The sequence below is a fragment of the Pelecanus crispus genome, chromosome 12 (genome assembly GCF_030463565.1).
Source record: "Pelecanus crispus isolate bPelCri1 chromosome 12, bPelCri1.pri, whole genome shotgun sequence".
NCBI lineage: Eukaryota > Metazoa > Chordata > Aves > Pelecaniformes > Pelecanidae > Pelecanus > Pelecanus crispus.
Window position 1 is genome coordinate 24,778,385 of NC_134654.1, and position 19,082 is coordinate 24,797,466.

Here is a 19,082-nt window from a genome sequence, read left to right on the forward strand (position 1 = left end):
GGGAGGGGAGAAGCGCCAAGCGGCGAAGCGCACCGACCAACCAAACTCTTCCAGAACCATCCGTGCGTCACGCGGGGGCGGGCCCCGCGCCGGCCAATGCGGCGGTGCGGCGCCATCTTCGGAGCCAATGGGCGAGTGGGGGAGGCGGGCGCGTCGTGGTCGTCGGGTTCGGCTGGTCGCGGCGCTGAGGAGAGCGGAGCGGAGGAGACTTAGAGGAGTTGGAGCTCGGCGCTTCCCCTCCCCCCTCCTCACCCCACCCGCCCCAGCCGCCCCCTCCCTCCCCGCTCGGTCTCCGTCCTGCCGGGGCCCTCTCGGGGGCCAGGCCCATGGCTCCTCAGAAGCACGGTGGAGGTGCGGGGCCCAGCTCGGGCTCCGCTGGCGGCGCCGCCGGAGGAGGAGGAGGCGGCGGCGGCGGCGGAGGAGGCGGCGGTGGCGGCGGCGGCGGCGGCGGCGGGGGGTTCGGGGGCTCCGCCGCGGCGGCGGCTCCCGGCGGCAAATCCGGTGGTGCCGCGGGCGGCGGCGGCGGCGGCGGAGGAAGCGGTTACTCGGGCGGTTCCTCGGCCTCCTCGGCGGCGGCGGCAGCGGCGGCGGCGCTGCCCCCCGTGAAGAAGCCGAAGATGGAGCAGATCCAGGCCGACCACGAGCTCTTTCTTCAGGCCTTCGAGAGTGAGTACCGGGCCGGGGGAGGAAGTGGGGGCCCGAGCCGGCGGGACCGGCCGGGGCCGCCGCAGAAAGGGCGGGAGGAGGAGGAGGGGAGGGCTGCGCAGAGTAGGGGCTTCCGGGGGTAAACATGGTCGGGGGAGGGAGGGAGCCGGGACCGGGGAGGAGGGCGAAGGGGAGCGGGGCTGGGGGAGGAAGGGGGCTCCGCCGGGGAGGCGGGGGCCCGGCGGGGCTGGGGCGGAAGCGGGAGCTCCGGGGGCCGGTGTGCGGGCAGGGTGGCGAGAGGCTCCCAGGGCCGGGGCCCGCTGGGCGGAGGGCGGGGGTGTGTGCCTGCGCCCAGCCGATGAACTTGGTTCCTCAGGAGCAGTTCCCATCGGGCGTTCGGGGTGGCCGGTTCCCTCCCCTCCTCGAGCAGCCCTTGGAGGCACCGGGGAGCTGGGGAGGAGGAGGCTCTTCCCTCTCTGGCGACTGCCTTGCGAGCCCCTTTCAGGGGCAGGATGCGATTAAGACTTCACTGTAGTTGGTTTTTCTTTGTCTGGCAATAATTGTCCCTTAGTTGAGATTTGGTATTGGAAACTGACCTTTGCGACCCACGCATCACCCTGTGGCGGTTCCAGATAGGAGGAGAATCCCCTTGGATGCACCAGAAAGTAGTTTATGGAAATCTGATTCAAAAGCGCAGCGTAGCAGTAAACTTACATTGCGCTAAAAAATTTCTGTGCAATTGCTGGGATTTGAAGGAAATTTGTAATGCCCTACTAAATACGTGATCCGCTTCTGGGATTGGTGCTGTCACTGCTCGCACTCACTTGCTAAAGATGGTGACAGTGCTTGAGAAAGTGTTGGAGTTTTTGGTGGTCTCAAATCCCTAATAATGCAGGGTCCTTTGAGCCTTAGCCCTGTTAACAAAGCTGTATGTTCAATAAGTACTGTACCACAGAGTTTTAAGAGGTTTGCTCAGTGTCCAAGATGGGGGAAAAAATTCTCTTGCCCATGCCTCAGTCTGTCAGACAAGGGAAGCACAGAGCTGTGCAGGTAGCGATCAGGAGTAAGTGTAAATGTATCGTAGCGCGTTAACTCCGTTGTGTGAATGTCACGGGAAAACTGCAGTAAGTAAATATTGGGATAAAAAATCCTAACACGTGTAGTATTGAATCACGTTCTTCCTGAATGTTTTTGTCCCTTTTCAAGGTCATATGCTAGAAAAAGATAAAGATTTATTTTAAGCTTTTGCTGAGTAATATGGACTTGTGAAATATATGTCTGTCTGCAGGTTGAAAAGTGTGTTTCAGAATTTTTCTACTTGGGAAAACTAAAGTTGAAGCAGCAGTGCACTGTCATTAAATTACATCCTTGTGAATGTAATTTAATGGTTTCATACCTTTCTAAATTATAATTCTGTCATGGGTTTTCTGAGACTAAAAAGCCCGGGATCTTTCTTTAAAAGTTCTGACTACTCTGTATCTTCACTTCCTAGCAAAGTGCATGTTTCTTAATTTCTCTCAAATCAAGATAAAAGACAGAAAAGAAAAAAAAAACAGATTTTTTAAAATTATTATTATGATAATTTGCATTAAGCAGAATTTTACTGGTTTTCATCAGGCTTCTAGAAGGAAATATTGGGATCAGTTTACGATTTCCTTCTCTAATAATAATGCGTCTCTCTAATAATAGATTCTTTGGGGTCTTAGATTCGTAAGTGTGGAAATAAGGCTGAATCATATCTTTAAAAAGGAATGAAGGGTATAAAATGCTGTCCTTTTTCACTTTTGATCACAGAATTCCATAAATTACAATAAGGTTTCCAGCTATTTGAAATAGATGTTTTGCAGTCATATGAAAATAAAGTTTTATATTTCTTTAAAAATAACTAGTTGTTTGTTTTCTTTATGTGGGAAATGGAGGCAGTGTTAGCAGCCTTAGCATGGGCATCAAGGCATTCTCCATTCTCTATCTTTTTCTCTACACTTAATGAGTTTTATCAAGTCATTTCCAAGTTTCTTGCTGACGTTACCTAATGAAGCTGGCTTTTATTTCAGTTTAAAAAGGGTGTATTTCAGTTTAGATTGGAATTCTTGTTAGATGTAACCTGATCCAGACAAAACCTTTTTTTTGTCCTGATTTAACTGAATTGGTTAAAACTAAACGGAAGGTCCTCTTTTCTGTAGGCGAGTCTTGCTCTTTTGAACTTTGGTGATGACACCTATTTCAAATGATGCTACCTTTTCATGTCAGTATTGCGTATGGCTGCATTATCCTCCCTCCGTTTGCACTTTGAAACAGTAGTTGCTTTACCAGAATCAACATTTTTCTGATCCTGTGAATGTAAAAGGCTCTGGAAATGGATTTCCTAGCTTAGAATGATCCGTAATGTGTTATAGTCAACTGACAGTCTCTCTTGTTTTGGTACCTTGTGCAAGTGACCTTGGTACTTTCCAGAAGGATAAAACAATCGGATGCCAAATTGTCTATGTAAATTCAGTATACTATTTTGGTATCGTATCAGGTATGTTCATTAACTTCATGAAGAAAACTTACCTATTCAACACTAGGTTGTAATAGGTTGAGTTATTTTTTCTGCCCTTTTATGTTATAAAGCCTGTAAGAAGCATATTTTGTGGAAAGCAAGAGCAGTCACAGTTGCGTTGTGACTACCGATTTGTGGTAGCTTAAGCACGAAGTTGCGTTGTGTTATACAGTAGGTGGAGTAACCTTTGACTTGTTAACTTGGGGTTATTTAGATACAGTGATGCTTCGCTTAAACGATGACTTTTGTGATAATTGTTTAAAAAAAAATCAACTTGCTAAATTAGATACTTTCTATCATTGTAAGGCTGTCTTTCTGGAATTATAAGGTATGTTGGGTAATATGTGTTTCTTTTTCTTAGAACCAACACAGATATACAGATTTCTACGTACCCGGAATCTAATAGCAGTGAGTAATTGGTCTTTATCACTCCTTTACTTTGGACTTGTAGGAAATTTTAATTAAAGCATAATCTTTTCTTTTTTTTTTTTTTTCCCCCTGCAGCCAATATTTTTGCACAGAACTCTCACTTACATGTCCCACAGAAACTCCCGAACAAATATCAAAAGGTAAAATTGTTTTTTAAAAGTAATCCTAAAATGTTAATCAAGTAGCAGAAGTCCAAAAAATAGTGGAGGATAACCTCCTCTTTTCATGAGGTGTGTAAAACATGACCTTTTCTTTTTGAAGAACTTAAAAAATGCATACATCGCTTTACAGTTGATTTCTGAGACCTAAGAACTTTTCTGCACTGTTTAAGGGTGTGTGTGACTTTATGCGTGTGACTTCTGTTGATACTGGGAATACTCAAATGTGGATAACTATCTGTAGAATCCTAACTAATTCTCCCATGTTTGTTTTCTGGTTTGGGGGAGAACTTCTTAAAAAACAGACAAAACTGTGTAATGTCTGAGCTCTTCTAATGAATGGTGCTTGATCATAATCATATGAAACATTTTAGTTTAAACTGTAACCTAACTGCTTATTTTAAAAAAACAAAACAAAATTCAGACACAAAACTATTGGTTTTGTTAATTAATCTTGGAAGGATCCAGTAATTGTTTCTGTAATTATTTTAAAAGCTGAAAAATGAAGGTCAGTTTATAGCATTTTATAAAAAAATCTAGCAAACCATTTAAAAACGTTACTTTGAACTGGATACGTCTGAGAATGAGCTTCAGTTTTTTGGCATTGCAGAATAGCCATTCCTGTCATGTGAGGTGCTACAGCTGCATGTCAGTAGACTTTAAAATATATAAATACTGCAGAGTGAAAAGTGCAGCGTACATTATTTATTAGCAGAATTGCTAAGTCCTTTCAGTTACTTCCCCCTCACTGAAAATAATTTATTTTAAAATATTTTAACACTGAAGTTCTTATCGCTTGGAAACAGTTGCTGTGGGACTGAAGTACTTAATCATGAACACTTAAGGAATAGCAATAAAATCTGGTTATGCGGACAGTTTTAATTTAAACTGTATTTATATCTAAGGAAGGTAATACTTGCATGATCTCTTAAGCAATAGAATTTGCACATTTTTATTTAAATCAAAGAAGCTATATTTGGCATTCTCAGATCTCTTGGATATTGTTTAATGTTCTTGCCGTTAGCTTTAATGCTAATATAACTTTTTCTTAAAGCTGAATCTGTAACATACAACTTCAGGTACTTAGGACAGGTAATGATCAGATTTCCCCGCCCCTCCCCAAACTTGAAGTTGCTGTTTACTTTTTCTTACAAAAGTTACCAAAGTGAATTGTTTGCTTATTTTAAAATAAGGCAGAGCCAAATTCTAAGAAATAATGTTCAGGGTGTGTTGTCTTTTTGTCTTTTTTTTTTTTTTTTAAACTAGAATTGTGCAACAGGAAGTTCTTGCTTATATTAACTTATAGTTGATTGAAATGTGTATGTTCTTTAACCTGAATCTGTTTCTTTGGATGTCTGCTGTAGTTGCTGGGAAACAAGAAATGGTACTTTGCATGTACATTGTGTTGTCCACTGTTCCAAATTCCAGTTCAAATTCAGCAGCACAAGTAATGCTTAGTTTCTCTTTGAAACATACTAATTTTTACTAGTTCCCTTAACACTTTGTTTTAGAACTGTGATTTTAGTTAGGTAGTGTTCTAATAACAGACAGATTAATAGCCATTTCACTCACTAGTTTTCTGAAAATACTGGCTTACAAAATTATTCTGGTAATTAGGTCTAGGAAGATTAAGTAGAACATTTCAGTATGTTTTCTTTATAAAAACACAATAATGCAACAGAAGCGAGCTAGCATAGTTGAGGGGAAAAAAACAGAAAGTAATTGCGAAGAAGTGCGTTCTGCCCTGGTTTCCCCCACTACCACCACCTTTCCATACTCTGTCAGCACTGTGGTCCTTCTCTTTCGGCCTAGTTAAAACCATGAAAGTTGTAGTTTAAAGGTAATTTGGACTACTTAGATGTAGTGGCAAAAGAGTCTCACCTGAACTTCCGGAGGAGGTTAGCAGGATAGTTGTTTGCTGATCTGTGCTGGTAAGCACTTCCAAATGTACACAAGACCTTAATTGCCATTCTTCATTCAATAGAAATAGTTAAGGTATGTGATCCTGTTATTCTGGTGAAAAAGAGACTTTAAAAGAGGAAAAGTAACTGAACTAGAGTAGAAGATCTTCCTGAGGCTTGTATTAGGGAAAACATACGTACCTGGCTTCAGTATATTGAAAATGTTAGTAGAGTTCTCTTTGCAAAGAAGTATCTTTTGGAACTGCATCATTGTTAGCCTGCTTATGTGGACCATGACTATATGTGTGTATTTATTTATTTATTTATTCTCTTAGAACCTCTTAATTCTACCATTTTTTAATTGCTGATCATTGTTTTGATTGCCATTTCAGTAACAGTATCATATGTGAAATATAAAGAAGTTATCTCCAAACTTTATAGAACTTACCTATCACAATAGTAATTATAGCTCCACATCTTTTATCTCTAGCTCTACGGTAGTCTGAGAAAAATGCCAGACAAATTTATCACTTGGAGGTAGGGAAGTAAAACTGCACTTTTACCAAGAAATTATCTATTGATGTTGGTCTGTATGTTTAATGCTGAGAAAGTGTTTATAAAGACTAGAATGCTTGGAGTATGGAGAAATGTTGATAGGGAATAAGTTAATGGGCATGTGTCAACTTGGGCTACAAAAGTATTGAAGTTGCTGCTTATCATCGGAGAGGTAATACACTTGGGTCAAGTGATACTTGATGGAGAATTGAAATGGGCTTTCTGTCTGTGGATCTGTCTTCAGGTGTTGCTATATTATTAGATCAAATGATGGCATTGGAAAGAAGTTACTAACTGTTAATAAAAGTTGCTTCCCATACAGTATTTGGATAAAGGAATAATTTTTTAATTTATTGGCAGAGTAATGTCATGCTATGATGTGACTTTTAATACTTGTGTTAATTATTACTGTGCTTGACTGGAATAAGAGTGGGTGGAGAAGGGAATGCGCAAGATGCGCATACTTGTAGCACAAGTAAGTGCTGTCTTGAAAATCCTGCGTGTTAGGGATGGTTATTTACAAAAACTTAGTTTTGTCTGTTATTCATGGGAACATGGTAACATAAAAACAGTAATTCAGTTTAAAAGGATTTCTGGGTGGTGTGTTTTTTTATGTTCCTACAAGTTAACTTCAAAGGCAACAATTTTGATTTAATGGGTTTTTTGGTTGCTATTTTTAGTTTTTCTGAAAGATTTTTAGGAGGACTCTTGCCTTGTTTTGGCTAGCCTGAGTTTGACATTAAGAAAGGTTGTGTCATTGTTCTTTCTGGATCCGTAATGCTCACAAATATTAAATGCAAGCTGTCTCAGATATTAGTATATTTTATGAAAGATTGTTAAACTTTCGCCCATTCCTGAAACATGTTTGTCTCTTAGCTAGTTTCTGGCTTGTGTTCTGATCATGACATAACTCTCTAGTTGCTCTAGAGCTGTTTTAAGCATTTCTTTAGTCTGAAGAAAGCCTTCTAAAGAGAAGTGTACTACTTGCTGTTCTGCAGAACAGTGGCTGATTTTGATGACCTTGGGTAAAGTGCACGCAGGGACTTTTTTTACCTTAGAATCTGAAACTTTCAACAAATTCCTCTGTTCTTAATATCTCTTGCTTTAAAGCTGAGTACTGCAATGTTCATTATAATAATCCCACATCTTAGTGTAGGTGAGTCAGTTCTTGAATCTGTCATCTGTGTGAACCTTAGGCTGAGTAGAGCTTTGAATCAGTGATTGTTTACTACACAAATCATAATTATTTTTCTCCCTGTTATCTGACTGCAGCCCTGTACTTGGGTGGTGTTTCTTGTCCAGTGTTACTATTTAGCCACCATGTGATTTGTAACTAAATCATTCGGATGCATTACAGGCTGAATGTAGACAATGTAAGACATCAGTGTTTCTTCAGTCAGGGTATTTCTGTAGATGATGCTTCCCACTTCCCCAGAGCATGTTGTCATTGTTCCCTCCACAAGAATTCTAGTATTTGGCAACAGCCTATGTGGTTCTTATTTCATTTTTCTAGGGTATAAAAGTAAAGGAACGATGCCCTCGCAGCTCTTGCATTGTCACTCTTGGTCTAGTGCAATTTTGTTGGCATCTAGGTCGAAGCATTAATTTTTCTTTAAAGAAAAATTGAAAGACTGTTCTGGAAGCTATTTAATAACTTCTGTTCATGAGTGAACTTTATTTAGAAATGAACATTACATTGTATGTATGGTAGAACAGGCTGAACATATGAGCATGAACAGACTGATGTCAGAATTACGGAGAGAAATGATTTGAAGTGATTATTCTCTATGACATTGTTGTTGTTGGTTGTCGTTGTCCCCTCTGTTTCCTGTGAGTGTGCTCTAGAAGTAGCTTCAGAATTCATCGTTCTTTGTATTGTGTCCATTTAATATAACTTTGTGGAGAAAGAACGGATTTTTTGTATACTTAGGTTTTTAACTGTTTTGTCAGATAAGGTTTTAAGTGTTTTTCATTATTATGATCAAGATTAAAATAGTAATGACTAAAGAGGACACGTAAGTTCCTAGTATGTATAAGTGTCACTAAAGTGGGAAGATTTTCCTTGACCAAAGCTGAAATGTGTTTATACATGTTCATTGCAAGGTCTGAATATGTGCTGTTAAATGACACTTCTTATTGGGCAGTAGGATTACTTCTGAAAGGTCTGGTTTTAATTCTTTGTATTATTTTCATACTGCTCGAGAAGCTGTATTGTAGTTGCGTCCCTACAACGCGGGCTATAAAAAGGTAAAGAAAGGGTACTTTCTGAACAGAGGGCTGAAATTGTATATATAGACAGTTTTAGAGTGAAAACCAAGTCAAAGTTTAGGCTGAATAAATTTTTTTGTTACATATTATAGCAATAGTGGCTATGTGAAACTATTCTTTCTGCTTTTTCTTCACAGGAAAACATTCAAAGTAGATGACATGTTATCAAAAGTAGAGAAAATGAAGGGAGAACAAGAATCTCACAGGTACTGTCCTGCTTATATATTTGTGTGTGTGTACAAATCAGCACATGTATACACTAAATCAAAAGTATTTTTGATTGATAAAATGAAAGTGATAAAGAGTATTAGAAGTAAGGTACTTACTGTTTGAAATGTTGCTTGCAAAGTCTTAAAATGTGTGTATGTGTGCTCGTCACTGAAAAACTTGGAGAAAAGCAATACCAGGATAAACTTGCAATATTTGTCGTGCTGTTTCTTGAAATCTGTATAGAAGCCTCAAATAGATATTTGCCTTAACTTTTTTTCTAAGACTGTCAGTTGTGTCAGTAACTAATCTGTGTGTGCTGGAATAAAAAAAAAAGCAGATTTGGGAAAATACCATGATGTTATAGTACTTGGGGGTTTTATGGTTGTATATGTGCTATTTTTAACCTTACATTCATAATTATGTAAAAAAAAAAAAAAAAAACCCCAAAACAAAACAAAAACCCCTGAAACTTTTAACAGTATTTAAAAGATCTTACCCATCTCAAGCCATAATCGGGTAACTGGTTATAAAATTGTTGTGGTTTAACCCCCAGCAACTAAGCCCCACACAGCCACTCGCTCACTCCCCCCTGGTGGGATGAGGGAGAGAATCGGAAGAGTAAAAGTGAGAAAACTTGTGGGCTGAGACAGTTTGATAAGTAAAGCAAGAGCCACGCACACAAGCAAAGCAGAACAGGAATTGATTCCCTGCTTCCCACCGGCAGGCAGGTGCTCAGCCATCTCCAGGAAAGCAGGGCTCCATCATGCATAATGGTTACTTGGGGAGACAAACGCCATCGCTCCAAACTTACCCCCCTTCCTTCCCTCTTCCCCCAGCTTTATATGCTGAGCACGGTGTCATACGGTGTGGGATATCCCTTGGGTCAGTTGGGGTCAGCTGTCCCGGCTGTGTCCCCCCCCAGCTTTTTGTGCTCAGCCTGCACGCTGGTGGGGTGGGGTGGGGTGGGAAGCAGAAAAGGCCTTGACTCTGTGTAGGCACTGCTCAGCAGTAACCAAAACATCCCTGTGTTACCAACACTGTTTCCAGCACAAATCCATAGCCCCATAGTAGGTACTATGAAGAAAATTAACTCTATCCCAGCTAAAACCAGCACATTCTCCACCCCTTATTCCATACCATTTATGTCATGCTCAGGTCCCACAGTATCCAGTACATCCTCATTAACCACCACCCCCCTTCCCATCCTTTGATACAATACACAGATATCATTCCCCTAGTCTATGGACCACCCCTGTAAAATGTCCACAAAATGTCCACTGAGTTCATTTAGTCCCTGACTTTGGGCTCCATCTGTTGTGGTGGTCACTCAGAACAGGAGAGGTGGTGTGTTGTGTGGAGTTACTGGGCACCAAAGCCAGCTCAGGTTGGGTCACTGCTGCGCTTGCACCTGTTCCAGCGTAGCCTTCTCCATGGGCCACAATGCCTTCAGAGACAGACCTGCTCCAGCATAGCCTCACCCACAGCCACAGTCCCTTCAGAAGCAGACCTGCTCCAATATGGCCTCACCCATGGCTGCAGTCCCTCCAGGAGTGTATCTGCTCTGTCGTGGGCTTATCCATGGCCACACGCTTTGAGGTGCTCCAGCATGACCTCATGCACAGCCGCTGATGCTTCAAGGTGTACCTGCTGCAGTGTGGCCTTACCCACAGGCACAGATGCTTCAAGGTGTACCTTCTCCAGTGTGGACTTGGGCCACAACCCCTTCAGAGGTATACCTGCTGCGGCACAGGCACAGCCACAGATGCTTTGAGATGGACCTGCTCTGGTGTGGACTTATCCACGGCCACAGACACTTGAGGGTGCCTGCTCCTGCATGGACTCATCCACAGGTCACAGCCCCTTCGACTCGAGTTCACGCTGGAGTTCCAGCTGGTCCAGTACAGCAGCACATGAACAGCAGCGATGCCCTGGCCATCTGCCAGCCCAGAGGCATCACCATTGCTGTTATCAAAATGTTCCCAGGCACAGCAGAGTAAGATGATAAGCAGCACACAAGCAGTGGAAAGCAAAGAGCAGCCACTAACAAGCACTAGATTCTAATATACAGTAAGGCAAGCAAGCCCCATGGCAAGCACAGGAGCGTGCCAATTAATAGCTAAACAGCAGTAACAGCTATAAATTCATCTAGCACGTTCCAATCAAATCAGTCTATCTCAAACCTTTCGAGCCCCATGTTGGGCGCCAGAAAGGACTGTCATGGTTTAACCCCAGCCGGCAACTAAGCCCCACACAGCTGCTCATTCACTCCCTCATCCCGCAGTGAGGTGGGGCAGAGAATTAGAAGAGTAAAAGTGAGAAAACTCATGGGTTGAGATAAAGACAGTTTCATAGGTAAAGCAAAAGCCACGCACACAAGCAAAGCAAAATGGGAATTGATTCCCTGCTTCCCACCGGCAGGCAGGTGCTCAGCCATCTCCAGGAAAGCAGGGCTCCATCATGCATAATGGTTACTTGGGGAGACAAACGCCATCGCTCCAAACTTCCCCCCCTTCCTTCCCTCTTCCCCCAGCTTTATATGCTGAGCACGGTGTCATATGGTGTAGGACATCCCTTGGGTCAGTTGGGGCACAGTTGGGGTCAGCTGTCCCGGCTGTGTCCGCCCCCCAGCTTCTTGTGCCCCCCCCCCAGCCTGCTCACTGGTGGGGTGGGGTGGGGTGGGAAGCAGAAAAGGCCTTGACTCTGTGTAGGCACTGCTCAGCAGTAACCAAAACATCCCTGTGTTATCAACACTGTTTCCAGCACAAATCCAAAACATAGCCCCATAGTAGGTACTATGAAGAAAATTAACTCTATCCCAGCCAAAACCAGCACAAAAATATTTTCATTAAGGGCTAGGAAACTTCACAATCTTCCCTTCTAATTTTCTCATGAGAAATATTGCTTAGTCTGAGATTTTTCTTGTGGTCTGACGCCACATATATCTCCTGTTGAACCTTTACGTGGTTCTAATTTATTAACAGTCTTCCCTTTTTAACAAATAGATAATTTTAGGTCTTAATTCCATATGGAATTGTCACTTTGGGTAGGTTACTCTGAATTCTAATTGTGATTACCTTCATACTGGTGTACCTGTTGGTTTTGTCGTGTTAATTTTTTCTCCCATAAGAGCTTACTTTAAATTATGTAACACACTTAAATGTTGGATAAAACTCATGTTTTATCAGATCTTATTACTCTGCTTCAGAGGAAAATACTGAACTCTTGTTGAATTTGCCATACTATATTTGGCAAAAGTCAAAAGTTCAGCAGAGGTGTGAAACTTGGGAGTGATGTGTTTCAGTTCATGATCATCCTAGCCTGTCTTTGTAATGATGGCAAAAAGAAGGCATAGCAAATATGCCTGGTCTGTTGTTTCTTGATGAGTTTCCTAGTGCTGAAATAAAATGGTATAAAAAGCTTATTCACTGAGAGATGATGTAGCATGCAATGTGTTTGTGATATTTGAGCATGGTAGGTGATGACCATAACTTTTTTTTTTAATTATATTCTTTGTGTATGAATTAAACACTTAAGCTTTTTGTGAAAGTGTATATGATGGAAATTAACCAGTCCATTGTAAGACTTCCAGAATTTTGTTCTAATCTATACAATTCAGTCAGAGATATGTTTTAATCCTGTAGGTTGGCTTTGTGTTCTATTTTTGGTAGAAAGACTGTAGATAATTTGCCAAAACCTGTCTATTTAATGTACTGACAGATCATGAAATGCAAAAGATTTTGGAAATTTTAAACCAAAACCAGACATCTTAAAGACTGACCTAAGTTGCTGGAATGTGTGAAGACCTGTTGAGATTTTTTTTTTTTGGTGGTGGTGTTTGCTTGGGTTTTAACCAGCTGTTCTTTTTCCATAGCATTTGCAAATAATTAGACTACTTCAGAGGCAACCATGCTAGATACAATTTAGTCTGAAACAAACTAAAGAATTTTGTGTTCTAAGAGCTTTTTAGAGATTTACTGTATCTTATTTTTCTTAATTATCTTTTGCTCCATATATTCTGGATACTTGCTAGGTAAATACTCATTTTAAGGATAAGGATAATGTTGAAACAAAATAGAATATTGATTTGTGTGTGTTGTTTTTTGTGCTTTCAAGACTATCAAAAAATGTACTTTAGAATTGGTCTGGAAAAGTAACATGGATGAATGATGCAAGTTGGTATAGATGCAGTCTTTTGAATGCTCAAGCTGTTGGGCACTTTCACTAATCATCTCAGTGCTCTCAGGAGTGTTTGTGTTTAAAAATAGGTGTTGAATGTCAGGTTATATCTTCCTGAGAAGTCAGTGAAGGTGCTCAAAATTGTATCTGGTGTTCTAGTGTAACAGATGGTATTTTGTTCAATACTATGCACTTAAGAAATATGAAGTCTTTTTGAGACCCATTTTAATCTAGGTTTATGAATACTTGCTTTAAGCTGAAATGTATTCTGAATTTAACAATTTGAAATGAAATGGGTCTACAGTCAGCAGAACAGTCTAGGCTATGAGCTGCAGTGCTGTGAAACAAAATAGATGCCATTATTATTTTGATTGCATATGCTATGCATGATGTGGACTTGATGTGACTGATAATCTTTATTTCTAAGGCTGTAGCTTCCCCATTGTAAAGATTCGCCTTACCAAATTTAAAATATTTGTTAAAAAAAAAAAACCAATACCAAGTGCATGGTTCAGGGTGAAGTTCTAGAAAATTTCCACCAAAACTCATCTTTGTTTCTGATGAATGTCTAGGAAACATGTTTGCCTGCCTGTGAAGGCAAGATCTCATGTCTTCAGACAATGCACTTCTACTGTAGTGTTTAAACCTCTACTTTTTTTTAATAAACCTCTACTGGTTTTTTAATGTGTCAAGTCATAGAATACATAGAGATAATCAGTCTGTAGAGAGAACTGGTCTACAACTTCGCATCAATTGCAACTGCTGTATTCAGGCAGTTTCCAAGTTAGAAAGATGGACCACTTCATTATAGTTCTGCCTCTTGTGTAGGCCTGTCTTGAATATCAGTGAATGCTGTGAGAAGAAAATACTGACTTGTTCTAACATTTCCTTTCTTTTTTTCTGTTTAGCTTGTCTGCTCATTTGCAACTTACGTTTACTGGGTTCTTCCATAAAAACGGTATGTTTGCTAATTCATTTATTATCCTGTTAATTTGCATAGCACCTTTGAAATTAGTATAGATCTGTGAGGGGAGTATTTGAGTATTTCAGATCTCTGCTGTTTGAATGCATATTTTAACTTATTTAAGCTCAGACTGTCCCATTAGTTACAATACTTTCAATAGCGCTTTAAATATGTTGTAGTGTAATTGCAATGTTAGGTGGATAAGCCTTCCGGGGTTTTAGTCAAAACAGTGATTTTGAGAAATACTTCAAGTCATCACCCATTCAAACTGAAATAGACACTGAGGAGTTCCTGAAGAAAGTGATTTTATGGGAGTGTGTCTTTGGGGTATTAGAAGTAGCTTTAAAAAAAAGAAACTCGACCTTCAAATGTTTAGAAGATTCAGTGTTTTTTAATATAAAATAGAAGTGTGAGAATAAATTTTATCAAGTAGAGCCTAGAAATGAGGCAAAGGCCATGTCAGCAATTATAAAAGCAACAGAAATCATGTTTTAGTGACTTGCAGTCATTCTATTATGTCTTTTATGCACATAAGGCTTTACCTCTCAAAATCGGAATATTGGACTTCCCAGACCAGAATGAAGGGTTCTGTTCCTTTAACGAAAGCAGAAGTGACATGCTTTGTGCTGTGTAGGCATGGGTAAATTCACTGTCTTTTTACTTCCCTGAAAAAAAAATTAGCTGTTTATCCATTAAAATAAAGTGGTGTTCCTAATTTTTCAGTTAAAAATATTCTGAATGGCAACTTAGTCTTTGGATGTAAAAGCTAATACAGTTCATGTAACAGGTTTTGTACTTTTTTTCTGGAAGTTGTTATGTTCTGTCAAAGTATCTTATGCTTAACCAGATCTATTCAGTAAGATGTTTGAAAGTTAAAGTTGCAAATGTCTAGATTTCAGACTCACTTCTATATTAAACTGTAATATTATTCTGAGAAAGTTCTTCAAATCTGTAGGTTAGGGACATTCTGTTTCTGGAACTTCATAATACTGCTGGTCTCAATGGATAGTATTCATCTTGTTTCTGCTCTCAGGAACTGCACGTTACACGTTGCTGTCATGGTTTAACCCCAGCTGGCAACTAAGCCCCACACAGCCACTCGCTCACTCCCCCCTGGTGGGATGAGGGAGAGAATCGGAAGAGTAAAAGTGAGAAAACTTGTGGGCTGAGACAGTTTCATAGGTAAAGCAAGAGCCACGCACACAAGCAAAGCAGAACAGGAATTGATTCCCTGCTTCCCACCGGCAGGCAGGTGCTCAGCCATCTCCAGGAAAGCAGGGCTCCATCATGCATAATGGTTACTTGGGGAGACAAACGCCATCGCTCCAAACTTCCCCCCCTTCCTTCCCTCTTCCCCCAGCTTTATATGCTGAGCACGGTGTCATATGGTGTAGGACATCCCTTGGGTCAGTTGGGGCACAGTTGGGGTCAGCTGTCCCGGCTGTGTCCCCCCCCAGCTTCTTGTGCCCCCCGCCCAGCCTGCTCGCTGGTGGGGTGGGGTGGGGTGGGAAGCAGAAAAGGCCTTGACTCTGTGTAGGCACTGCTCAGCAGTAACCAAAACATCCCTGTGTTATCAACACTGTTTCCAGCACAAATCCAAAACATAGCCCCATACTAGGTACTATGAAGAAAATTAACTCTATCCCAGCCAAAACCAGCACAACAATGTTCAGTATTTAAGCCAGGAAACCACAAGAGATAAGGACTTTCGAGGCAGCTAGTGATAAGCATAGAGAAGTATAGAATAAAGGTGGAGGAAAGGGTATGCTGATGTGCCTTAAATTCAAATATGTAACTTCAAAATCTGATCCTTCCAGGACAGTATGTAGCAGTAAATGTCACATGGAATTTAAAATACCTAGTGGATAGAGTAGTTGTTCCATAGATTTTGCTGACAGACCTTGCTTTTCTTACTGCTTTTCTCTTGTGGTGTGGTCTTACACAGACATGGGCTGTAGTAGATTTTTCAAGATCTTAATATATTTTGATAAATTTCTGTGTGTTTTTTAATGTTTAGATTATGTGACTCTACTGTTAACTATTAAAAACCTTCCACGTCAAGAGAGTACTACATATAGTGAGAGCCTGATGGTCATTTGTACCATAGAAAAGGATGTCACTAACATAAGTAATGTATGCTATAGTGAATACTGAACATAGAAAACACTTAAATTAATGAAGCTGGTGCAATTAATATGTTTATTTGTCTGGATAGAAATTATGTTGGAAACTCTTGAAACTGAGAGTGTGATGGAGTTTTGGTTGGGTTCCCCCCGGCCCCAAGTTTCTGTATTTGCTAAGATTTCTAGTATGTGTTGTATTTATGATGAAAAAAAATCCATTTGTTTCATAAAACTGCTAGTGTCTCTAGATGAGTTACCAGAACTCTCTCTCAGCTGAAACACATTAAGCTTGTTGAATGTGGATGTAGTGTCAGGAGGAAAGCAAGTGAAGAGACATGGATTATGTTGTCTTTACTATGCTAAAGCTTTGCTCTTTATGTCTGATGAGCGTAACAAAGTATTTCATTGAATGTCAGATTCTTTGTGACACAGACTAAGGTGAAGCCATTATGCTTTTAACTTAAGCCCATAATGATACTTTTAAGATTTTAAAAGAGCAGAAATAACTTCTTATAGATTCATTCAGGTTTGGCTGATCATTGTTTTTCAGAATTTTTTCCACAGACTTTAACTAGATACATAATGAAGTTTTATCTTTCTATTCTTTTCCACATGAGGGCACATTTCTGGATTAATATAAATTCAAATGATTAAAGGTTCTCTTACCATACAATGAAGTTTATTTTGTAAGGCAGTTCTTAATTGGCATTGCTGATCATACTGCTGGTAGTAGCTGTCTTGAAGATTTCAGGCTCTAGGAAATCTATAGTGCAGAAACTGTGAAGCCAAGTCTTCTTTTCTAAAAATTTCTTCAGGTTCTTTTAAGAGTCCTTTAACAGCTCTTCTGCATATACTTAACCTGGCATAATCTTTAAGGTTTTGGGGGATTTCTTTTTTGTTTTGTTTTCCTATCTGGTAGCATCTGGATCTTAAGTTTTCATGCAAACCAAATTCTAGGTTTGCAAGCTGTAAAGAAAAAAAAAAGAGAGGAAATAATTTGACTCATCTGTAATTAGTGTATTCTGACTTTCCTTAAATCTAGTGGTATCCTTTTTCTCTGCTATAAAAAGGTTTCGGCAATGTCAAAGGTAGCAAGCTTACTCTTTGAAACAATGGAGACCAACTGTGCTTTTTAATCTGCTAGTATTAGAATAGTTAGGTAGGATATGTTCTCACGTGGGAATTTGCAGTAAGTTTGGGGAGAATTAAAACTTAGAATTTGACTAGAGGTCTTTGTGCCTGGAGGTACCTATGGTTAAAAAGTAATTACAGGTGGACTTACACCATTGAATACATCTTCACTTTGTCAGAACTTAAAATATTTTTCTGTTTAGATAAGCCATCACAAAACTCAGAGAATGAACAAAATTCTGTAACCCTGGAAGTACTGCTTGTGAAAGTTTGCCACAAGAAACGAAAGGTAAAAATGATTTGACAAAGTATTAATACATAGTAAAGCAAAATGCTTGCCTGATTCTGGAACATCTATTTAACATTGCCATACAACAAGGTAATGGTGAAATGGTGCGTCTGTTGAGATTAATTTAGTCTTTAAATTTAAGAACTAATCTATTCAAGTTGTTTTCCATTGACTGGGTAAGGGATTCATCAGAAGTAAATATATACCTATATGTGTGTGTGTGTGTATATATATGGATTTTGCTGTGCTTTGTGAGAAATAACTGGAAGTTTAAAAAAAAAATCAGCTTTGTTCACTGAATTTAGCTTGCTTGTAAGTCAGATTCACTCATTGTGAATTTCAGCCACCTCTATTTTTACTTCCATTTTTTTGTGTGTCACATGATTAAACTATTAATTTTGTTGTGATGTCCAGAGGCTTAAGTAAACCAGGCAATCATAAAACTGTCTGTACCTTTTAGAGTTTAGAAATAAAAAGGAACAAGTTGTAATTGTTTTTAATTCCCCAGTCATCTGCCAAGTCTTATCTCTTTCCTTGCTTTTTCTGTACCTATGTTTTTTTACATTGATCATCCCAATTATTGCAGATTTTAGCTACTATGAATCATAAACAATTTTCGTCTTTTTTTTTTTTTTTTAGAGCATATTTGAATTTGCTTGCTGGTTTAGCTATGTTTGTTTCACACCAGTTGGCAAATTATCTTCACAGCTATGGGAATATGGGAGGCTCAGTAATGCATGCTGTAATTTTTAACCAAAAAGGGAAAGATTTGCAGTCAGAACTTTGTATACTTTCCCTAAGAATATTAAGCTGTTTTGACATGGTTTTAGGAGTTAATATTGTTTCTCGGCAATTTTGTTACTTGCTATAGTACGGATAAATATGGTAAAAGCAGGAGGTGCTGATGGTTATTTGAAATGTTTTGCTGCAAGTTTCATACTTAGGCCATCTTGCCTTGTTTTTCCAATACTACCCAGTGCTCAATGATCTATTTGAGAGATACTGAATATAATAAATCCTAGGTAAGTGGTTCTTTATCTCCCAGGTTACGCAAAGTGCACTTTGTAATATTGGAAGGAGAAGATAGGAAGCCCTTGAAATACATATATAACCAAAACATTTAATTTCTTTAGGTAAACAGAATTAAATTAGTATTAATGACTGTTCTACAATCTTTCTGAATGCCTCATGTTAGTGTTAATTTAATCACTTAGAGAAAGATGGCTGCTGCCAGAAGTGGTTATAAAATACCAGTTTTATTTGCACTTTCAAATATCTGTTTTTACATTTAAAACCTGGGAAGTTATTCCAGATTTTTTTATTTACGTGTCTTACAAGGCTTATATTCAAAACGGTGGCAGGACAAGTACAATTCATAAATTATATAAATTTTAACACTTAATGTCTTTACTTTGTATTCTAAAAATCTAAACCTTAGCTTTCTTTGTTTTCCTACAGGATGTCAGTTGTCCAATAAGACAGGTTCCTACAGGTAAAAAGCAGGTGCCTTTAAACCCAGACCTCAGCCAAATAAAACCAGGCAACTTCCCATCACTTGCAGTTTCCAGCAATGAGTTTGAACCAAGCAACAGCCATATGGTGAAGTCTTACTCATTGTTATTCAGAGTAACTCGCCCAGGAAGAAGAGAGTTTAATGGACTGATCAATGGCGAAACTAATGAAAACATTGG

General features: G+C 39.8%; 1 protein-coding gene across 3 annotated transcripts in view; it reads left to right on the top strand.

Annotated features, from left to right (window-relative positions):
• Positions 1-311: 311 nt before the first annotated feature.
• Positions 312-19,082, top strand: part of SUZ12 (SUZ12 polycomb repressive complex 2 subunit) — a 32,235-nt gene continuing 13,464 nt past the window's right edge. Inside the window, exons 1-8 of one of the 3 annotated variants that reach the window (XM_075719621.1) lie at positions 327-345; positions 403-666; positions 3,549-3,595; positions 3,692-3,756; positions 8,636-8,704; positions 13,793-13,842; positions 17,306-17,391; positions 18,850-19,081. In XM_075719621.1, the coding sequence (XP_075575736.1) occupies positions 327-345; positions 403-666; positions 3,549-3,595; positions 3,692-3,756; positions 8,636-8,704; positions 13,793-13,842; positions 17,306-17,391; positions 18,850-19,081 (832 nt within the window). Of the gene's footprint in view, positions 667-3,548; positions 3,596-3,691; positions 3,757-8,635; positions 8,705-13,792; positions 13,843-17,305; positions 17,392-18,849; position 19,082 lie in introns of all 3 variants that reach the window. The other 2 variants (XM_075719620.1, XM_075719622.1) reach the window with 2 other exon arrangements.